The 20,282-nt window shown below is 45.2% G+C and overlaps 1 protein-coding gene and 1 long non-coding RNA gene across 5 annotated transcripts in view; one reads left to right on the top strand and one right to left on the bottom strand.

Annotated features, from left to right (window-relative positions):
- The first annotated feature begins 265 nt into the window (after positions 1 to 265).
- LOC134729422 (uncharacterized) lies at positions 266 to 5,664 on the top strand. Its single transcript, XR_010110517.1, has 3 exons — positions 266 to 425; positions 710 to 832; positions 4,596 to 5,664. It is a non-coding gene; the product is annotated as an uncharacterized LOC134729422 (long non-coding RNA).
- Positions 5,665 to 6,751: 1,087 nt separating this feature from the next.
- OTOA (otoancorin) overlaps positions 6,752 to 20,282 on the bottom strand; it is an 82,468-nt gene continuing 68,937 nt past the window's right edge. For all 4 annotated transcript variants that reach the window (XM_055099999.3, XM_055100002.2, XM_055100001.2 and 1 more), the window contains 5 exons: positions 15,515 to 15,657; positions 15,077 to 15,213; positions 14,458 to 14,555; positions 10,303 to 10,498; positions 6,752 to 7,166 (listed from right to left, as the gene is read on the bottom strand). In XM_055099999.3, the coding sequence (XP_054955974.2) occupies positions 7,096 to 7,166; positions 10,303 to 10,498; positions 14,458 to 14,555; positions 15,077 to 15,213; positions 15,515 to 15,657 (645 nt within the window). In that variant the 3' untranslated portion in view covers positions 6,752 to 7,095. The remainder of the gene's footprint in view (positions 7,167 to 10,302; positions 10,499 to 14,457; positions 14,556 to 15,076; positions 15,214 to 15,514; positions 15,658 to 20,282) is intronic.

Here is a 20,282-nt window from a genome sequence, read left to right as displayed (position 1 = left end):
GTGTGTGGATGTGAACATGTATATGTGTGCATGTGTGTGTTTATGGTCTGCCTCTCCCAGCCCCCAGTAGACTGTAAGCTTCATGAAAGCAGGGCTTTGTGTACTGTTGTTTCTGTAGCATGGGGTCTGCCAAAAAAGTAGGTTCTCCATAAATGTTTGTTAAATGAATATATTCTGATTCTATCTCCGCCCTCCTCCAGAATGGATCTAAAGCTTCCCAATCTTTGCCTGAGTGAGTGTCCTACTGAGTTCAATTTTGTTTCAGAAAGGACGTGTGTATGTTCACCCATACACTGCACAAATATGTAATGGACACCAGCCATGACCAGCCTACTGGGGACTGCTTGGCAGTAGCAACACGGCAGCGAACAAGACAGATGAGCCTCCTGCCCACAGAAGCTTACATTCGGGTGGAATACAGGCTGGTGAGTTGTCATGCCGATTCCTCCAACCCCAAACCCTTTCCAGTATGGCAGGTCCTGGAGCTGGACTGGCCACCATTGAGAATCCACCCAACTGCCCATCAGCATCTCAAGTTCCCTGTTGCAAGATGCCAGGGAGCATGAGAGAGGACCATGGGGGAGAGTGAGCTCTCAATGAACCTGGTGTGGCAGGGAGAAGACGAAGATGGGGCAGATCCCCAGGGGGAAGACAACTTAAGGGCAGACTTGTTGAACTAAGTTACTTCAAAGGGTCTTCCATCTTCCAGCATGAGCAGAGAAGATGACCACACACCTGGGGGAGAGTCAGATGGCTTCTTCAATTGGAACGTTCTTCCCTAAGGATGACCTAATATAGCACATGACCTGAAAATCCTTCTGGGAGACTCCAGGTAAAAGGGCCTTGATTGCACCAGGGAGAGAAGCTAAGTTGTAGATTTGGGGGAAATGAGTGTTAGAACAGTGAGTGCTCAAGGGAAGTAGTTAAGTGAGCCATGAGATACAAAGTCTGCCATGGCAAAGTAGGTGGAACCACCATGTTATGAGTATAAGCTCTGACCCCAGCTTTCCTGTGATTTCTAGGACCCTTGGTCTTGAAGATGGGAAATAAATGGGTGCATGACAGAAGTTAAAGACCATTATCGGGTATCAAGTACCATAGCACTTTTTGGAGGCAGAAGAGCTTGACAAATGGGCATAGTGTACATAGTAAATGATGGTAAGGGTAAAGGATAAAATGTATCATCTTCCTGTCATCAGAATGGGACCAGCACTGTGTAAGGTGGGCATGTTAATGACATGATATATAAGACAGCTTTTGCTACAATAACAAGGAACTCCCTAGGCCTGGCATGGTGGCTCATGCCTATAACCCCAGCACTTTGGGAGGCTAAGGTGGGTGGATTACCTGAGGTCAGGAGTTTGAGACCAGCCTGGCCATCGTGGTGAAACCCTGTCTCTACCAAAAAATACAAAAATTAGCCAAGCAAGGTGGCACATGCCTGTAATCCCAGATACTCGGGAGGCTGAGGCACTAGTGGTGCTTGAACCCAGGAGGCAGAGGTTGCAGTGAGCCGAGATCACTCCACTGCACTCCAGCCTGGGTGACAAAGTGAGAGTCCATCTCAAAAAAAAATAATAACTTAAAAAAAGAGAAATAACTCTCAAATCCCAATAGATCCCTATAACAAATATTTGTTTCTTGCTTCTGAGTCTTCAGATTGGCTGTGATTACACTGGGTTTGGCTTGGCTGAGCTCAGCTAGGTTCTGCTGAGCTCAGCTTGGCTCCAAGGTTTGGGTTGAGTTCAGGTCTGCTCCACATGTCCCTTCACATGAGAAGCAATTGCCAAGAGGTCAAGTCAAATCATGCAGCACATTTAAAACTTCTGCTGGGGGAAAAATGTTGTGTCTGCTCACATTCCAATGACCAAAGCCCAAAGTTAGAAGGGCAAGGAATTAGACTCTACCTATTGAGATGTACTACAAAGTCACATGGCAAAAAGCTTATAATTCTAATAAAGGAACTAAGCAGAATCACTAGGAGCAATCACCTAGTTCGCCACACATGGAGATGTGCCACAGGGACTCAGAGACTGGAAGGAATTCCCCAGGGCCAGAGTTCTCCTGGGAAACTACAGCCTCCACCATTGCCTCCCAGATTTCATCAGCATCTCTGTAGTCTGGCTCATCAGAGGCCACAACGGAGATAAAGGCAAATAAAGACTTCAGCTGCTGGCAAGCTGCAGATATCTCCATGGATCAGCCAAGCCCATGTCTCTTTCGGAAACAATCAGTAATCGGGGAAGCGACAACAGAAAAGCGTAATACAAACTACCTATGGTATTGGAAGAATCCCAGGAATAGTTGGAGGTCTTGAATGAATTTGAAGAGGGTACTCAGTTCAAGACTACTTTAAGACACACACTTTGTAGATGTCCCAACTAGATACTGTGTGGCCTGGGAATTCTGCAATGTTTACTTTTTTTCAATTATATTATGTTATAATATATTTATAAGAAATATATATCATATATAAGATTATATATAGCTTATATATCTATATATAATATAGATATATTATATATCTAAATATAATCTTTGATATATATCTCATATATTATCTTATATATGATATATTATCATATACATGAGTTATACGTATCTCATATATATTATTTTCTTATATATATGAAATATATCTCATATATATAAGATATGAGAGCTATATATCTCATATACAGATAGATATAGATATCCATCTACATCTATATTCCCAGGCCACACAGTGTCTAGTTGGGACATCTACAAAATGTGTGTCTTAAAGTAGTCTTGAACTGAGTACCCTCTTCAAATTCATTCAAGACCTCCAACGATTCCTGGGATTCTTCCAATACCATAGGTAGTTTGTATTACGCTTTTCTGTATATGAGATATATATCTCATATACAGATAGATATAGATCATTCCATCACCCAGGCTGGAGTGCAGTGGCACAATCATAGTTCATTGCAGCCTCAAAATTCTGGGCTCAACCGATCCTCCCACTTCAGCCTCCTGAGTGGCTGGGACTACAGGTGTGTGCCACCAGGCGGGGGCTAATTTTTCGTTTTTTGGAGACAGAGTCTCACTCTGTTGCCCAGACTCAGATGTAGTGGTGCAATCTCAGCTCACTGCAACCTCCACCTCCCAGGTTCAAGCAATTCTCCTGCTTAGCCTCCCAAGTAGCTGGGACTACAGGCATGTGCAACCACTCCCAGCTAATTTTTTGTATTTTACTAGAGATGAGGTTTCACCATGTTGCCCAGGCTGGTCTTGAACTCCTGAGCTCAGATACCTGCCCGCCTCAGCCTCCTAAAATACTGGGATTACAGGAGTGACCCACCCACTGCCCCCAGCCTTTTTTTTTTTTTTTTTTTTTTGGTAGGGACAGGATTTCCCTATGTTGCCCATGCTGGACATGAACTCCTGGCCTCAAGTGATCCTCCTGCCTCAGCCTCCCAAAGTGCTAAGATTATAGGTATGAGCCACCACGCCTGGCCCAATATTTCTAAAGGCCCCTCAAGAGACAAAAGTGGGCAAAGGACTTTTAAGGACAAAAAATGCCTAGTATTGAATATTAAGTTGTTTACTGTGTTGTAACTCTCTTCCATGACTTCAGTAAAGCAGAGTAAACACACACATGCCCCAAGACACAGTAACCTCTGTTTGGTAGTACAGCCCATCACAAGCAGCTGTGGCTGAACCCCTGGGTACCAGGACTAGAGAGGATAACTTCCTTGTAAGTTCCACTGGATGTTAGGCTGAAGTTGCAGCCCCCATCAAGCCAGGCTTGGTGTCTGGAGCGGGCCTGAAGGTAGAGATTCTGCAAAAGGATCTAACTGGGGTGATATTCAAAAAATTTAGAAGCCAGAATGGCACAGGTCCTGGCCGATAAGAACCAAAGCCAACATGCTGTGATCTGCATACAAGTGCCAGTGATCCCTGCCTCCAGCTGAGGAGGGCTGTGAAGGATGGAGGCTAGAAATCCATCAGGAGAGCTGACATTGAAAGGTGAATGGGAGCAGCACCTGCCAGCGTGACCTGCTGCTTTCCTGCATGCAAAGGACTGCGCATTTCAACCTGAGACCCTGGGGTTCCTGCAGGGCATCAACTAGATTTGTCTTCCTGCCTGGGGTGATCACCAATTATATGTGCTGTGAGGCAAACTGTCCTCCCGCTAGAGGAGGAGGTGAAGGGATTTACAGAATCTCTCTCTGATCTGACTTATTAGAGAAGTTAAAGGACACCTGTCCAGGAGGCAGCACAGTGCAGAGATAAAGAAGTCAGGATTCAAATTTGTCCTATCTGGGAAGCTTAGACAAGAGCTCCTTAACCTCTCTCACACTCAGTCCCCTCATCTGGAAAATGGGAATCCTAACAGTGCCTACCCGGCAGGAGCATGGCCACAATGAAATGAGCTAATGACACAGTGAAAGCCCTTAGACAGCCTGACCCAGAGTCAGCCCTCTGTAATGGGAGTCATTATTCAAGATGGGAGGAAAGAAACAGGAATTAGATCAGAAAGAGATGAAATACAAAAGCTACATGAAGTTGGCAGTGTGAAGCCTGACTCACAGGAGAGTGGATTTTGTTACTGTTTGCTTTTTCTTGTCCAGGATAATCCAAGACCGGCAGAAAGTGAGAATACCGATTGAGATCCAAGGACATCCTCATGGGAGTCTGTGCAGACACGTTCTCATCAAGAACCCCTCTCCAAGCAGCTGGTCCAGCCCAGCTAAACTGGGGGCTGCTGTTTGTAAGAAAATTAATGTTCTGGGCCAAGCACGGTGGCTCATGCCTGTAATCTCAGCACTTTAGGAGGCCAAGGCAGGCGGATCACTTGAGGCCAGGAGTTCAAGACCAGCCTGGCCAACATGGTGAAATCCCGTCTCCACCAAAAATGCAAAACTTAGCTGGGCATGGTGGCGCATGCCTGTAATCCCAGCTACTCAGGAGGTTGAGGCAGGAGAATCACTTGAACCCGGGAGGTGGATGTTGCAGTGAACCAAGATCATGCCACTGCACTCCAGCCTGGGTGACAGAGTGAGGCTCCATCTCAAAAACAAAAACAAAAAAAATTAATGTTCTGTACCTGAGGAGCACCCATTTGCTGCCACTTCCCTGCCAGGATGAAGGAAAACCAAGTCAGACATTAAATAACACGTGCAGGATCACACCTTTCACACTGCAGTCTTAGTTTTCTATAAAACCACGTGACCTCTGAAAATACACTCCAGCCTCTGCAACACCTACTCATGACGCTTTGTAAAATCCACCGCCTTTTAGGGACACCAAGATTTTCAGAAACATGCAGTTTTCTTACCTCCAGATGAGATGTCTACTGTGGATAGGTGACTAGGAGGAGAACCCAAGGTGTGCTGATGGCAGAACAGAAGCACCTAGGATGCCACCAGGGAAACGCCCTGACACGCAGCTGTGATGCTGTCTTCGAGAAGGTGTTTGCAAACACCACTGCTGCCCCCCTTCCCTGAGCCCTGACTTCCTAAACCTAAGGCTAAAAGCATCCTGGCAATTCCCGGAAGTCACTTCATTCTAGCAGGATCGAGCCAGTGGGTGGAGTTTTCTCAGCCCGCCAGGATCACATCAGTGACTGACTTACCCAATGTACTTTTATTTTTTATTTCAACCAATTCCCCAAAGCCCAGAGCAACTTAAAACCAGAAGAGCTGCCACCATCTCCACCAAAAACAGGGAATATTTTGAGAGTTTAATGATAACTTCACAGCCATCCATTCAGCTGAGTCCCAAGGAAATGGAAGACACCTGAAAAATGTATTTTTAAATTGATTTAACGTTGAGCCATGTTAAATGTTTTAATTTCCAACCAATGCAGTGCCCACCAAAACATCAATTAGTCCCAGCAATCAGGCAAGAATACTGGCTTCTGCTCAGGGATTCATTTATTTCAGCTCTGCTAAATATCGTAGAGGAGAAATCCAATGTAGCCTGTAGCTTCAAGAAAGTGAAATTAAGCCCAAGTAGAAACTAGATGAGGCCCTGGCTAAAATGGTGCCTTTTCTTGCACTGCCTCTCTCTGGTATCTCTCTAAAGTGAAGGCAGCAACTTGATTGTAAGGGTCTCGTGCTGTTAACAGAAAACACCCTTCCTTCCCCGCAGGTTCTCTGTCTCCAAGCTGGAAAACAAAAGAGGCTGCAATGGGACAGAGAAGGGCTTCCTGCTGAGGAGATGAGTGGGCTTAAGAATTTGCAAGATCAAAAATCAAAACAATTAAACCCATGGAGATAGAGTAGAAGGAGAGTGAACAGAGGCTGGGAAGGGTAATGGGAGAGTTGGTGGGGAGGAGGCAGATGGTTAACGGGTACAAAAAAAACAGAAAGATGAGTAAGACCTACTCTTCCATAGCACAACAGGATGACTATAGTCAACAGTAATTTTTTTTTTTTTTTGAGATAAAGTCACTCTGTCACCCAGGCTAGAGGGCAGTGGCATGGTCTCTGCCCACTGCAACTTCTGCCTCCTCAGTTCAAGCGATTCTCCTGCCTCAGCCTCCCGAGTAGCTGGAATTACAGGCGCACACCACCATGTCCAGCTAATTTTTGTATTTTTATAGAGATGGGGTTTCACCATGTTGGCCAGGCTGGTCTTGAACTCCTGACCTCAGGTGATCCACCTGCTTCGGCCTCCCACAGTGCTGGGATTACAGGCGTGAGCCACTGCACCCGACCCTATAGTCAATAGTAATTTAATCGCACATTTTAAAATAACTAAAAGAGTACAGTTGGATTGTTTGTAACACAAAGGATAAAGGTTTGAGGTAATGGATACCCCATTTTACACGATGTGATTATTACACATCGCATGCCTGTATCAAAACATCTCATGTCCCCCATAAATATATATACCTACTATGTACTAACGAAAATTAAAATTAAAAAAAATTAAAAATAATTTGCAAGATCATTTTTAATAATTATTTTTCATTTGGGGTGCATTTTCACCATCAAGGCCCCAGGGTTTCCCTGCCCTAGATGAGGGTCTGGATCCAGGGAACGGTGTCCCACCATCTGGAGCATCCTGTCTCTACACACATTGGCCAGCTGCTTGGGGCAACACAGGACGATGCGCTCAGGCCACTCACCACAGGAGCTTGGCCATTAGAACCAGCAGGGGACAACCAAGCCAAAGACCCCACGACTGGAGAGCTCCTAAAAGCAAATACAAAATAAGAGTACATATGAAGTTCTGGCAGCAAGCAGAAGGTAGACACATCATGTCCAACTCCCCGAGTCTCTCTCTGGGACCACTTGATGCAGAGCCTTGATTTGTTCGTCTCTTAAATGGGAACAATGACCCCCAAAGAGGAGGAGGGGTGGGGGAGTGAGAATTAAATGAGATTGTGTCAGTCAACATGTACTAGGGAGCTTGTTAGAAACACCAATTCCAGGATCCCCTGGAGATTCTGATTTAGCAAGTCTGCCAGGAGACCCAGGAATTTGTATTTTAAGCATCTCTCCCAGCCCTCACTTAGGCCCTTGGGGTGAATGAAGGAGGGGCATCCAGGATCTTGCCCAGCCAGGGACATGCAGGGAACATCTTTTTAAGGGGCCCTCATCACTTTCTGACACTGCTGTTTCAAGGGAAAACTGGTCACACCTTTCTGCAGGGGATTTGACAACATCCATTAAAAAAAAAAATTGAAGACAGAGTCTCGCTCTGTCACCCAGGATGGAGTGCAATGGCGCCATCTCGGCTCACTGTAGCCTCTGTCTCCCAGGTTCAAGCGATTCCTCTGCCTCAGCTTCCCTAGTAACTGGGACTAAGGCATGTGCCACCACACCTGGCTAATTTTTGCATTTTTAGTAGAGACGGGGTTTCACCATGTTGGCCAGGCTCATCTCAAACTTCTAACCCCAAGTGATCCACCTGCCTCAGCCTCCCAAAGTGCTGGGATTACAGGCATAAGCTGCCACATCCGACCAACATCCATCAAAATTATAAATGCAGACCCTGTGATCTAGCAATCTCACTTTGAAGAGTTTATCCTACAGATATACTGCACAGATGCAAATTATATCAGGTCAGGAGCTGCAGCATTGTTCATAACAGCAAAAAAAAAAAAAAAAAAAAAAATAGAAACAACTGCAAGGTCCATCTACAGACCTCTGGTTGAATACAGTTACGGCATAGCCATAAAACCAACAATGGCACAGCTCCTGTGCACAGATACAGAACTCCCTCCAAAGTATATGGTTAGGTGAAAAATACAAGGTGCAGAATAAGGTGTATAATAAGCTTTTGTGAAAAGTGCAGAGATCATCTATATTTGATTTGCTGTGTATGCATAGAATATCTCTGGACAAATACACAAGAAGCTGCTAACATTGGTTGCCTCTGGGGAGGGAACAGGGTGGCTGGGGGACAGGGGCTGGAGGACAAGGTTTCACCACATGCCTTTCAGACTTTATATATTTGGAACCCTGTGCATTATCTATTGCACATATTATCTATTCATGCAAAATGCTATAACATTTACAAATAACTTTTAAATATATGCATATCATATTTCAATGGAAAGTTTTTTTTTGTTGCTGTTTGTTTGTTTGTGATGGAGTTTTGCTCTTTTGCCCAGGCTGGAGTGAACTGGCATGATCTCAGCTCACTGCAACCTCTGCCCCCAGTGTTCAAGCAACTCTCCTGCCTTAGCCTCCCGAATAGCTGGGATTACAGGTGCCCCCCACCACACCCGGCTAATTTTTGTATTTTTAGTAGAGACGGGGTTTTGCCATGTTGGCCAGGCTGGTCTCAAAACTCCTGACCTCAGGTGATCCGCCCACCTCGGCCTACCAAAGTGCTAGGATTACAGGCATGAGCCAATGTGCCCAGCCTCGATGAAAAGTGTTTTAAAGTAATAATATAATACATCAAAAGGCATGATTTATGTTTTCAAGTGCCACCTCTGGCCACTTGTGGCTGCAGAAATGGGGAATACTCCAATTCACCATCCCTATGTGAAGGCAGGATAGGGAGACATTCAAGTCAGGAAAATGTGGAGTGGAGGTTTTAGTCAAGCACCAAGTCCTCTGACTTCTCTGGGCACTTGCCCATGCCGGTACCTACTCCTGAGACACTGTCTACCTCGCTAAGCCCATCTTCTTCTCACCTTGTGTCTCACCTGAGACATCACTGACTTTAGGAGGTTTCCTGACCCATGTGTGTTCCCCATCTCAGCACCCAGCACCTGCCTCATGTTCACCAGGGTACATGTCTTCCCTCCCCGCCAGGCTGCACCGAGAGCTCAATGAGGGCAGGGAACATCTCTGTTCCCCATCTTGTTAGAAGCTATCTCCCCAGAGCATGGTCCAAATGTGGTGTTAAGAACAGAAGGCACCACAAAGAAGTGAGAAAGTGAAGGGGAAATGGGGAGAGCTGTAAGAAAGGCATGGGGGAGAAAAAGGAAAGAAGGCCATGTTCCCAGGATCCAATGCCACTCCCTGGGGAGGCTTCTCTATCTTAGCTCAGCCCTCAGTCACTATCACCCTCCCTGGTCTTGTCAGATTTGAAATATCTTCTTCATTTACAAGAGGGCCTTATCTATCTTGCTCACCTCTGTATTCCCAGCCCCTACTGCAGACTTGGAACATAGTAGGTGCCCAGTAAACATGGGTGGAATTAATTAATATTGGACAGGCCAGGCTTGGTGGCTCGCACCTGTAATCCCAACACTTTGGGAGGCTGAGGTGGGCAGATGACCTGAGGTCAGGAGTTCAAGACCAGCTTGGTCAACATGGTGAAGCCCCATCTCTACTAAAAATACAAAAATTAACCAGGTATGGTGGCACACATCTGTGATCCTAGCTACTGGGAGGCTGAGGTGGGAGGATCGCTTGAGCCTGGGAGGTGGAGGTTGCAGTGAGCCGAGATCGCGGCACTGCACTCCAGCCTGGGCGACAGGGCGAGACTCTGAGTCAAAATAATAATAATAATAATAATAATAATAATAATAGTTCATTATTATTGGATAGTGAGGAGGGAGTTTGCAAAGGAGCGGCTAAAATGAAATTAGTCCTGAGTTTCTGATGTTATGCGTCCTGGGTAGGGGCGGGAGAACTGGAAGATGTTTAATGCCCCCCACCCAAGGGCAGCCATAGTTGACAATCACTAATTCTGAAGCTTGGTAGGGAAGCTTGATAGGGACTTTGGGTTTTTCACGGAGGGCAGAATCCCCAGTGACTGTCAGAGACCTCGCTCTGAATCTTAAGAACCTCCCCACCCCAGGCCTGACAGGGAGGACAAGGAAGGAGAGTGGGGCTGGGACGCGGGGCAGAGGGCGGCTCTGCTCACCTGCGGGAGAACGCGAGGATGAGGTTCTAGTGGGACCGGCGCTAGCGGGCGCGTCCTGCCAGGAGTGAGTCTTGGCGCCATCTAGCGCCTGCTGGAGGCTCTGCAGCTGCAGTGGACTGAGCCGCCGGCGCTGGGCGTGGGTCACCGCCGCGGCGTTCTCCGGACCCAGGGAGGCGATCTGCTCCGCGGACAGCTCCTGCAGGAGGCAAAGGGGCAGCACCCTCACACGGGGCCCCTCCCCGGATTTCCCACATCTCGGGCGTCCGCGCAAGATGCACACAACTTTGTCATCCCCTTGTGTGTATCATGTGTGGCCCTCTTTAAGATATTTCCTTAAAATTAGATCACTCTTGCACTACCAAAGTAAATGCATTTAAAAATAGAAAATTTAAAAATGGAAGTTTCCAAAAATGGAAAGCCGGCAGACTTGCCATAAGCAAGCATTAAATAGGAGCCGCAAAATAAAAATAAAACAATATTGTTGAATCCTAGCTAGATTTGTCCGCCAACAATATCTGAACCCCTGGCCTCTTGAAAAAAAAAGAGAGAGAGAATATAAAATGTATTATACAGGGTTAAATTGACACTTCCTTCTTGAGGTATTTAGAAGTACTAATAGAGAGTTGAAAAGGGAAGCATGATTTCCTCCCTATGTGGCAATGTTGTTTAATGCAATGCAAGACAGCTTCCCAGTGCTTCAAGTCTTCCACCTCCTGAAACACTGATGTGGAGGGGGAAACACAGGCCTTAAAGATCAGAGGCCTGAATTTGAGCCCCTGCTCTGCCACATACTTGCTGTGTCACCTTGAAGAAATTACACAGCCTCCCTGGGCTTTGGGGATAAATGTGAGACAGCATAGAGAACTCATCTCCTCTGCTGACTGATTCTGATCCTTTGGTTTGACTGCCTGAGCACCATGTGATGAGCTCTGTGAGGGCTCCATGGAGGGAAAATGCAGTCATCTATTGGTGATATCTGCTATGGACAACATGAGTTGGAAATTCTGCCGGCCAGACTATGTCTTCAAGGACTGTGAACAAGGTGTCTTCTGAAGTCACTTCCAGATCAAAGGACTTGGTGACTCATTCCAATGGGACTGGAATACGAAGGGGACTCTATATCATCATGTTTATTTTCTAAAGGCCCTGAAGAATCTGGGAAAGATGCTTATGCTCCCTCATCCCTTCCACTCCTGTCAGTCACCCTCTCCTCCTCTTTTGTCCAGGTAGATACTTCCCTGGAATCATATCCCTCTGTGTAAAGCCCTTCCAGGAACCCCACTCCAGAACACAGTTCAGGCTCCTGGAAAAAACTCTGCCCACCTTTCCAGCCTCACACATGGCATTCTTCACTCCAGGAGAGTGGGTGCCAATATTTACAGTTCCCTAGAGGCAGCATCTTTCTGTGCACCTCCTTCTGCCTGGAACACTGTTTCTTCTTCATCGCCAGCTGTTCTCCAAGATTCAGCATCTGGTCGGTCAAGTGCCATGGCTCATGCCTACAATCCCAGCACTTTAGGAGGCTGAGGCAGAATGATTAACGGAGCTCAGGAGTTCGAGACCAGCCTGGGCAACACAGTGAGACCCCCCTTCTCTACAAAAAGTTTTTTTAATTAGCCAAGTGTGTAGTCCTAGTTACTTAGGCTGACGTGAGAGGATTGCTTGAGCCCAGGGGATCAAGGGTGCAGTGAGCCATCATTGTGCCACGGCACTCCCTTGGGCAACAGAGTGAGACTTTGTCTCAAAAAAATTAAAATTCAGCATCACCTCCTCTCCTCTCACTACACACACACACACACACACACACACACACACACACACACACACACGGTGGGGTGGTCACAGAGGTACTTTTTTGGCTTCCATATACCATTAACACAGAGTCTGTATTCTAAAAATTATCTCTTTTATCAATGTTGCTGACTCACGACCCACAGGCCAGATTGAATCTCTAGGCCTACGGCACTGTGTTTTCAAAAATAAATTCAGATTGGCTGCCAACATTTAATTATCAAGCAATTCCATATGAAAATGAAGATTTCTGACTTCTTCTCGAAAAAAGTGAAAAGGAAAATTCAGCAATCCTGGGCCCACATGGCCACACTGCATGAATGTGCTAGGAATGAGAAGCAGCCTCCACATTTAGACAGGGCTCTCCAGTTCACTTCGGTCTCTACCCAGCCTACTGCACCTTATGTTACCTTTTAGGCCCCTGAAGGCACTATGTGATAACCCCTTCACCTGTGCATCCTTAGGTTCACCTACCCTGGAGCCTGCCACAATGTAGGTGATCAGTAGGGATTTCTGGAATAGATAAATACCTGTACAAGGAAGCAGCACAACAGCACTCCAAACAAGACCAAGAGAAAGTGCTTAGCAAAATGCCAGCATCCAAGACCAAGCTGCTTGTCCCATGCAGAGTGCCCCAGAGGGGAAGAAGGTATTTGCTCAATGGCTTTGAGGACTGCTATTTATTGCCCTCAAACAGCTACTATGCCTGCAATTTGCTCGGAACTGTCCAGGATGCTGAAGTGATTGAAGGTCGGCTTTCTTTTTTTTTTTTGAGACAGAGTCTCGCTCTGTCGCCCAGGCTAGCGTGTAGTGGAGCAATCTTGGCTCACTGCAAGCTCCGCCCCCCGGGTTCACGCCATTCTCCTGCCTCAGCCTTCCGAGTAGCTGGGACTACAGGCACACGTGACCACCCCAGCTAATTTTTTTGTATTTTTAGTAGAGACAGGGTTTCACCATGTTAGCCACGATGGTCTCAATCTCCTGACCTTGTGATCCACCCTCCTCAACCTCCCAAAGTGCTGGGATTACAGGTGTGAGCCACTGCACCCGGCCTCGGCTATCTTTCTTGAAATGAACAAGTGATGTGGCACTGGGGGAGTTTGTCGAGCCTGGTTTGTGTGTTTTATCCAGAAGTGCTGGACAAAATGTGTTCCCACATTACACAGCAAACAGGAACACCAGAATCACTGCCTCCTCATCAGAGCAGACTATTCCCACCAAACACTCCCCTAATCTTGTATACAGACAGAAAAAAGGGTCGCAAGGTCATTAGATACCCTGCTTCCCTTCCTTCAAATGATCCAATTTCACCCTCTCAATTTTTTCATAGCAGTTTTTCACCTGTCCTCTTGTGATTTTCCTAATACTTTTCTTTAAATCAACTAAAAATATATATATATAGAAATATATATATATATAGAGAGAGAGAGAGATGGTTTCGCTCTTGTTGCCCAGGCTGGAGTGCAATGGTGTGGTCTTGGCTCATTGCAACCTCTGTCTCCCGGGTTCAAGTGATTCTCCTGCCTCAGCCTCCCAAGTAACTGGGATTACAGGCATCCACCACCACGCCCAGCTAATTTTGTATTTTTCATAGAGATGGGGTTTCACCACGTTGGCCAGGCTGGTCTCAAACTCCTGACCTCAGGTGATTGGCCTGTCTCAGCCTCCCAAAATGTTGGGATTACAGGTGTGAGCCACCATGCCTGACCTAAATCAACTAAAATATTTTTATTTAATTATATCTTAAAAGGAAATGTTACAGAGGTCCACAATCCCTCATCTGCAATTCCGAAGTCCAAAAATAATCTGAAAACTGCAAGTTTTCCCCCAAAGTTTAAGTCAAACTTATTTATCAGCAAAACTTGACCTGAAGTAATGTGAGGCTATTTATTTATAGTCTCTATTTATTCCAATTAGTGTGGCTTGTCACAGATTTCTTCACAGAAATATTAATGTGTTTGCTTACAAGGTGCTTCCCCAGACACTGCTGGGGGTATGAAGTTACATACAGTAAATGTACAGGGTGATCTTTTCAAAATCTGAGAAATTCTGATTTCTGAACTATATCTGTCCCCAGGGGTTTTTGTAAGGGTTTATGAACCTGTCATACCACCATAAGTAGAAAATCAGTACCACCTGCTAGAAGAAGAGAAGATGACCATAAAAATAAATATAATTAAACTACATATTGTAATTTTAAGAAAAAATGTTTTTTAAAAACACCTAAACTCACACAGATCTCCTCTGACCCCATCAGCAGAGCCTGGTCACAAGCCTCTAAATTCCAAGGCCCATCACCTGTTTCCCTGTGTGATTTGAAATGGGGTCAAGCTCCCATTTCTCCTTGAAGAACTGAGCACCTACTTTGAATATCTCATCAGGAAGGCATTTTATTGCTGATGGCTGGAAATATGGCATCAAATCCTTGTCAAGCATCCGGAGCTCTGCCTTAGTTAATCCAGCTGGGGAGAAAAAGGAATCACGGGGGTTTAGTTCAAGCCATCAGAACTCCGCTTGTTTTATTAATGGTGCTGCATAATGCTCAGATCTGAGTGTTCTAGGCAGGCATCATTCCTTACAAAAGGCCCTGGAAATCACACTGGGGAATCAAGTTCCTTCATCAACTCAGAAAAAAAAAATGTGGGTCACATTAGCCCTGATTGGCCTCCTACAGTGAAACGTATGCCCAGAAGGAACTTCAATTTACACACTTTCAAATTTTGTATAAACCTACTTAGGGGCCAATTAAATCACATTCTAAACTAGCGGTTTTCCAAACTTTAGTGTACACAAGAATCTCCAAAAGAGCTTGTTTTAAAAGCAGATTTGCAGACCCACCCTCTGCAACTTCAAATCATGAAATGTAGGTTCTACTGTAACGCCACTGATGTTTGCTACACATGGCCAAGGATAATGTTTTATTTTGTGTCCCCACATTTGAGTTTGGAAAGGGAGAGAAAGGTATGCTCAGGGTGAGTCTTACCTGCAATGGTCCCAAGCTCCTGCAAGACAGAACTGGTCCACTCAGTGGGATCCCCAAACACAACTTCAGCCTTCCTCTTAAACTCGGCTAAGACATGTGTGCTGCAGAGCAGGGTCCCAATTCTGGCCACTACCACCCTGGTAGTGGTTAAAGAGGGAGGGATATAATATGAGCTTGGACTCTTCAGCCAAAAACACACACACACACACACACACAAACACACACACACACACACACACACACACACTGCACAGTAGGCTCAGCAGGGACAGCAGATCTAGCTTATCCCATTAGCCCAGTGAGATTTTAGCCCAGAAAGGTGCCAAGTGTCAGGAGGTGGAATATCTGGATGGATGGATGGATGGATGGATGGATGGATGGATGGATGGATGGATGAATTAACCCATTTGCCATTTTGCACATTCATATTTTAGTTACCTGAATTCTGAGATCTTTATAAGTGGGATTTCAGTGATGTTTATAGCACACAGGTTTGCACCAAGTCCTACCAAATGAAAGCTCTTCAGGTCCTGGATACTGTATCCTGAATCATCCAGGTACCCTTGCAAAATGGATTCAGCCTAAAAAATAGTAAGAATAAAAGATAAACCATCCAGGAATGATCAAGGTCCCCAGGCCTGAGGGGATAAATAAGCTGTTGCTGTAGTCTCCTGACTGATCTCCCATCCTACTCCTCTGGAATCCCCACTCCAAACCATCCTGGCCTCTGCATCCAAGTTCATGTCCTTAAGATACTACTTCAACTGAGTATGTCCCCTAATCTATGGAAGTGTCTTCAGGCAACGAATCTCTTACATCCTTCACCAATATTAAAGGCACTTGTGTCCTGTGTGTCTGCTGCTTATTTCCTTCAGTCACTCTTATGACCTTCAGACAGTTTGGACATACAACTTCTTCTGCATCAGGATCCAAACTTTTCCAGCATCTTTTTCCACAACGTTTCTTCTCCCTTTTTTTTTTTTTTTTCGTTTTTTGGAGACGGAGTCTTGCTCTGTCACCCAGGCTGGAGTGCAGTGGCACAGCTCGCTGCAACCTCCACCTCCCCAGGTTCAAGCAATTCTCGTGTTTTAGACACCCAAGTAGCTAGAATTACAGGTGCACATCACCACATCTGGCTTTTTGTATTTTTTGTAGAGACGGGGTTTCACCATGTTGCCCAGGCTGGTATCAAACTCCTGACCTCAAGTGATCCACCCACCTCAGCCTCCCAAAGTGCTGGGATTATAGGCATGAGCCACCGCACCCAGCCTTTCCACAACCTCCAACAAAACCTTATAATTTCCTGTCTCTTTGCCTTTGTTCAAACCAGTCCTTTCATCTGAAATGCCCTTCTGCACTTCCAAGTGCAGACATTCTTTTTTTTTTTTTTTTGGTTCAACTCAAATGTCACCTTCTTCATGAGGTTTCAGCCAGAATGATTTTTTCTTCCTCTATGGTCCTACAGAAATATGTTTACCCCTTAATGATTTTTTCTTCCTCTGTGGTCCTACAGAAATATGTTTACCCCTTCAATTCCAATGTTTACTCTTCGATTCCAAGAGTAGCACACAAAATGCTTTGGTGTTAAACTATTTTAAACGAAGCCTTGATTTAAGGCGGCTGACACATAAGTCTCCATAATTCTAGCACAGTGGCTATTCATCATTCATAACTTCCTCTGGAGAACCACCTCTCTTGTATTCCTGCTTCATGTGGTTCAGTCAAAGCTAACTGCACCAAGTTCCAGGAGTGATGAATTTCAATTCATACCTTAGCCTAGCTGCAGTCACTGGTTCTGGATTGGACATGTGATTTAACCAGAGTCAACCAGAACTTTGAGTGGAGCATTAGGGGAAGAGCTTTCTTTACTCTGGACTTGAACTTAGAAGGATATACACAAGGATCTGCTGGAACCTACCACATGCAGGCATAGAGCCTGTCTCTCAATGAAGCCAACACAAAGAAAAGCAAAGTTCAAAAACATGATAAGAGACAGATTCCCACCCAGAGTGTTGAAGATCCTGGATCCAGCTGTATCTGAACACTACCCCTGAACTTTCCAGTAATGGGAGTCAATAAATTCCTTTTTTTTTTTTTTTTTTTGAGACAAGGTCTCACTCTGTCACCCAGCCTGGAGTGCAGTGGCATGATCTCTGCTCACTACAACCTCTCTCTCCCAGGTTCAAGCGATTCTCATGCCTCAGCCTCCCCAGTAGCTGGGATTACAGGCAGGCGTGAACATGCCTGGCTGATTTTTGTATTTTTAGTAGAGAAGTAGTTTCACTGTTGGCCAGGCTGGTCTCAAACTCCTGACCTCAAGTGATCTGCCCATCTCAGCCTCCCAAAGTTCTAGGACTACAGGTATGAGCCACTGCACACTGCACCCAGCCCCTTTATTTGTTCAAGCCAGTTTGTGTTGGGTTTTCTGCCACTTGTAACTAAACATGTGCTGATTCATTTTATCTACCTATGTAGGACCTGAGGAGGCATCCAAGCCAATCCTATGAAGATCAGCTACAAAATAAAGTCTGGGCTGGGCACGGTGGCTCACACCTGTAATCCCAGCACTTTGGGAGGCCGAGGCAGGAGGATCACTTAAAGTCAGGAGTTTAAGACCAGCCTGGCCGACATGGTGAAAGCTTGTCTCTACCAAAAAAATACAAAAATTAGCCAGGCATGGTGGCACGTGCCTGTGGTCCCAGCTACTTGGGAGGCTGAGGTGGGAGGATTGCTTGAGCCTGGGAGGTGGAAGTTGCAGTGATCCAAGATTGTGCCACTGCACTCCAGCCTGGGTGACAGAGTGAGACTCTGTCTCACAAAATAAAGTCTGGTTCCTTCAGTGCTCATGGGAGCAAGTAAAAGAGATTATAAGACCTCACAAGGCAAAGATGAGGAGACATCCAAGGACAGACCTCTAAGTGGAAGCGAAAATCACAGGCTATAGTCAATCTTCCCAACTCTCTTTGTTTTTTTTTGTTTTTTTTTTGAGACAGAGTCTCACTGTGTCACCTAGGCTGGAGTGCAGTGACATGATCTTGGCTTACTGCAACCTCCATCCCCCAGGGTTCAAGTAATTCTTATGCCTCTGACTCCCAAGTAGCTGGGATTACAGGCGCCCGCCACCACACCCAACTAATTTTTTGTGTTTTCAGTAGAGACAGGGTTTCACCATTTTGGCCAGGCTGGTCTCAAACTCCTGGCCTCAAGTGATCTACCCACCTCAGCCTCCCAAAGTGCTGGGATCACAGGCATGAGCCACCATGCCCAGCCCCCATCTCCTTTTAATGTTAGTCATCACCATCACACAATATAGATCATTAAGGTGTTGAGAGAAAGTGTTGAGGAAGATTGTGAAATGTTGCAATGAAATTCCATCTTCATGGGCTGGTGCTTCCCACCCCTCAGGTGTGTTTAAATGCTACCTACTCAGAGAAAACTGCCCTCTGGACTCTTTCATCTCAAACAGCCCTTCTTCCCACTATTCCCATGAGCACCTTGTCCATTTTCCGCATCACTTATCGTGATTTTTCAAATTTTTCACTTTGATTACTCACTTTTTTGTCTGTATCACCAAGTAGGCTCCCAAAAGAAAAGGACCATATCCAGGTAGTTTACCAATGAGTCCCCAGCACCTAGCATAATGCCTGTCACACAGTAGGAGTTCAATAAGTACTTCTTGAGTAAGTAAATGAATGAATGAATGAATGAATGAATGAAACAACATCTGAGTGAGTGACTTACAGAAGTCCTGGGCAATATATATTATTTGACATGCTTCATTTTGCTGCCTTCATGTAATAGACTGGCTTCAGGAAGATTTCTCATGTTTCTGAAAATCGGACTGGTCAGTGTCCTCATCAAGTTGTCCTCCATGATTACAAAGCTCACAGCTACTATGGGGGCGGGGGATGCAGTGACACCATGCTTAGACTTATATGTCTTTGACTTAATGGGACTGTATATCCAAAGTGGTAATAGCTAACATTTATTGTAGCTAACATTTCTTGAGTGCATACTGTGTGCTGGCACCACTTTGACCACTTTACACATACTATCTCATCTAATCCTCCTAAATAACCCTATGAGGTAAGTATTAATAGTATCCCTAGTTTGCAGATGAGCAAACTGAGGCAAGGAGAGGTTAAGTAACTAGGCCAAGATCACACAGCTAGAAAATGATCGTTCTGGCCAGGCGCCGTAGCTCCTGCCCGTAATCCCAGCACTTTGGGAGACAAAGGCGGGCAGATCACCTGAGGTCGGGAGTTGGAGACCAGCCTGACCAACATGGAGAAACCCCGTCTCTACTAAAAATACAAAATAAGCAGGGTGTGATGATGCATGCCTGTAATCCCAGCTACTCAGGAGGCTGAGGCAGGAGAATTGCTTGAACCCGGGAGGCAGAGGTTGCAGTGAGTGGAGATTACACTCCAGCCTGGGCAACAAGAGCAAAACTCGTTCTAAAAAAAAAAAAGAAGAAGAAGAAAGAGAAAAGAAAATGATGGTTCTAGGATCAAAACCCAGGCAGTCTGATTCCAGGGCCTATACTCTTAGCCAGTGAAGGTGTTTGGCTATGGAGAAAAGATGGAGATTCAAGTTAGTTTTCAAATTTTTCTTATTAAGTCTTCACAATCAGGTTTCACTAGTTGACTCAGAGCAATTTGGGCTCCTCAACTATCAGGCATGCTCACTTTAAAATGAAAGTGCAAAAATACAATTTAAATGAAATTACTTTGAAGATATGGTATTAAATTGTCCTTGCCACTGAAACCCGGAAAATGCAAGCTCAGCCTGCAAGGTGATAAGTTAAAATAAATTTCCTTGAGTGATGAGACCAGTGTATATGTAATGATTCCAAGACAATTAATATCAACACTTTTAGGCAATATTAACCGTTGAAAAATGAATAGCTTTAAGATTTCAATCTCTCTGTTCATCCCTCTGGCTTCTATAATAGTTTCTTCCCTTATATTGGTTTTTGAGCTGAACTATCTGTTAATGTAGTTCCGTCAGGTCTGACTATTAATCTAGAAACATGCATTTAAGGTTGATTGGGAGCTAAAGTTGAAGAACTGACTACAAATGATACATGCAAGTGTTAGGTTTTCATATCCTCTTCAAACATATTGATAAATCTCACTGCCATCCATGAGAATTAAAATCGGTGTGAAGGGAAGGAGATACCCTAGTTTCCGGATGTATTTTTCTG

This window comes from Pan paniscus, chromosome 18 (assembly GCF_029289425.2).
Source record: "Pan paniscus chromosome 18, NHGRI_mPanPan1-v2.0_pri, whole genome shotgun sequence".
Classification (NCBI taxonomy): domain Eukaryota; kingdom Metazoa; phylum Chordata; class Mammalia; order Primates; family Hominidae; genus Pan; species Pan paniscus.
Note: the sequence above shows the minus strand (reverse complement) of the source record. Positions and strands in the feature narration are given on the sequence as shown.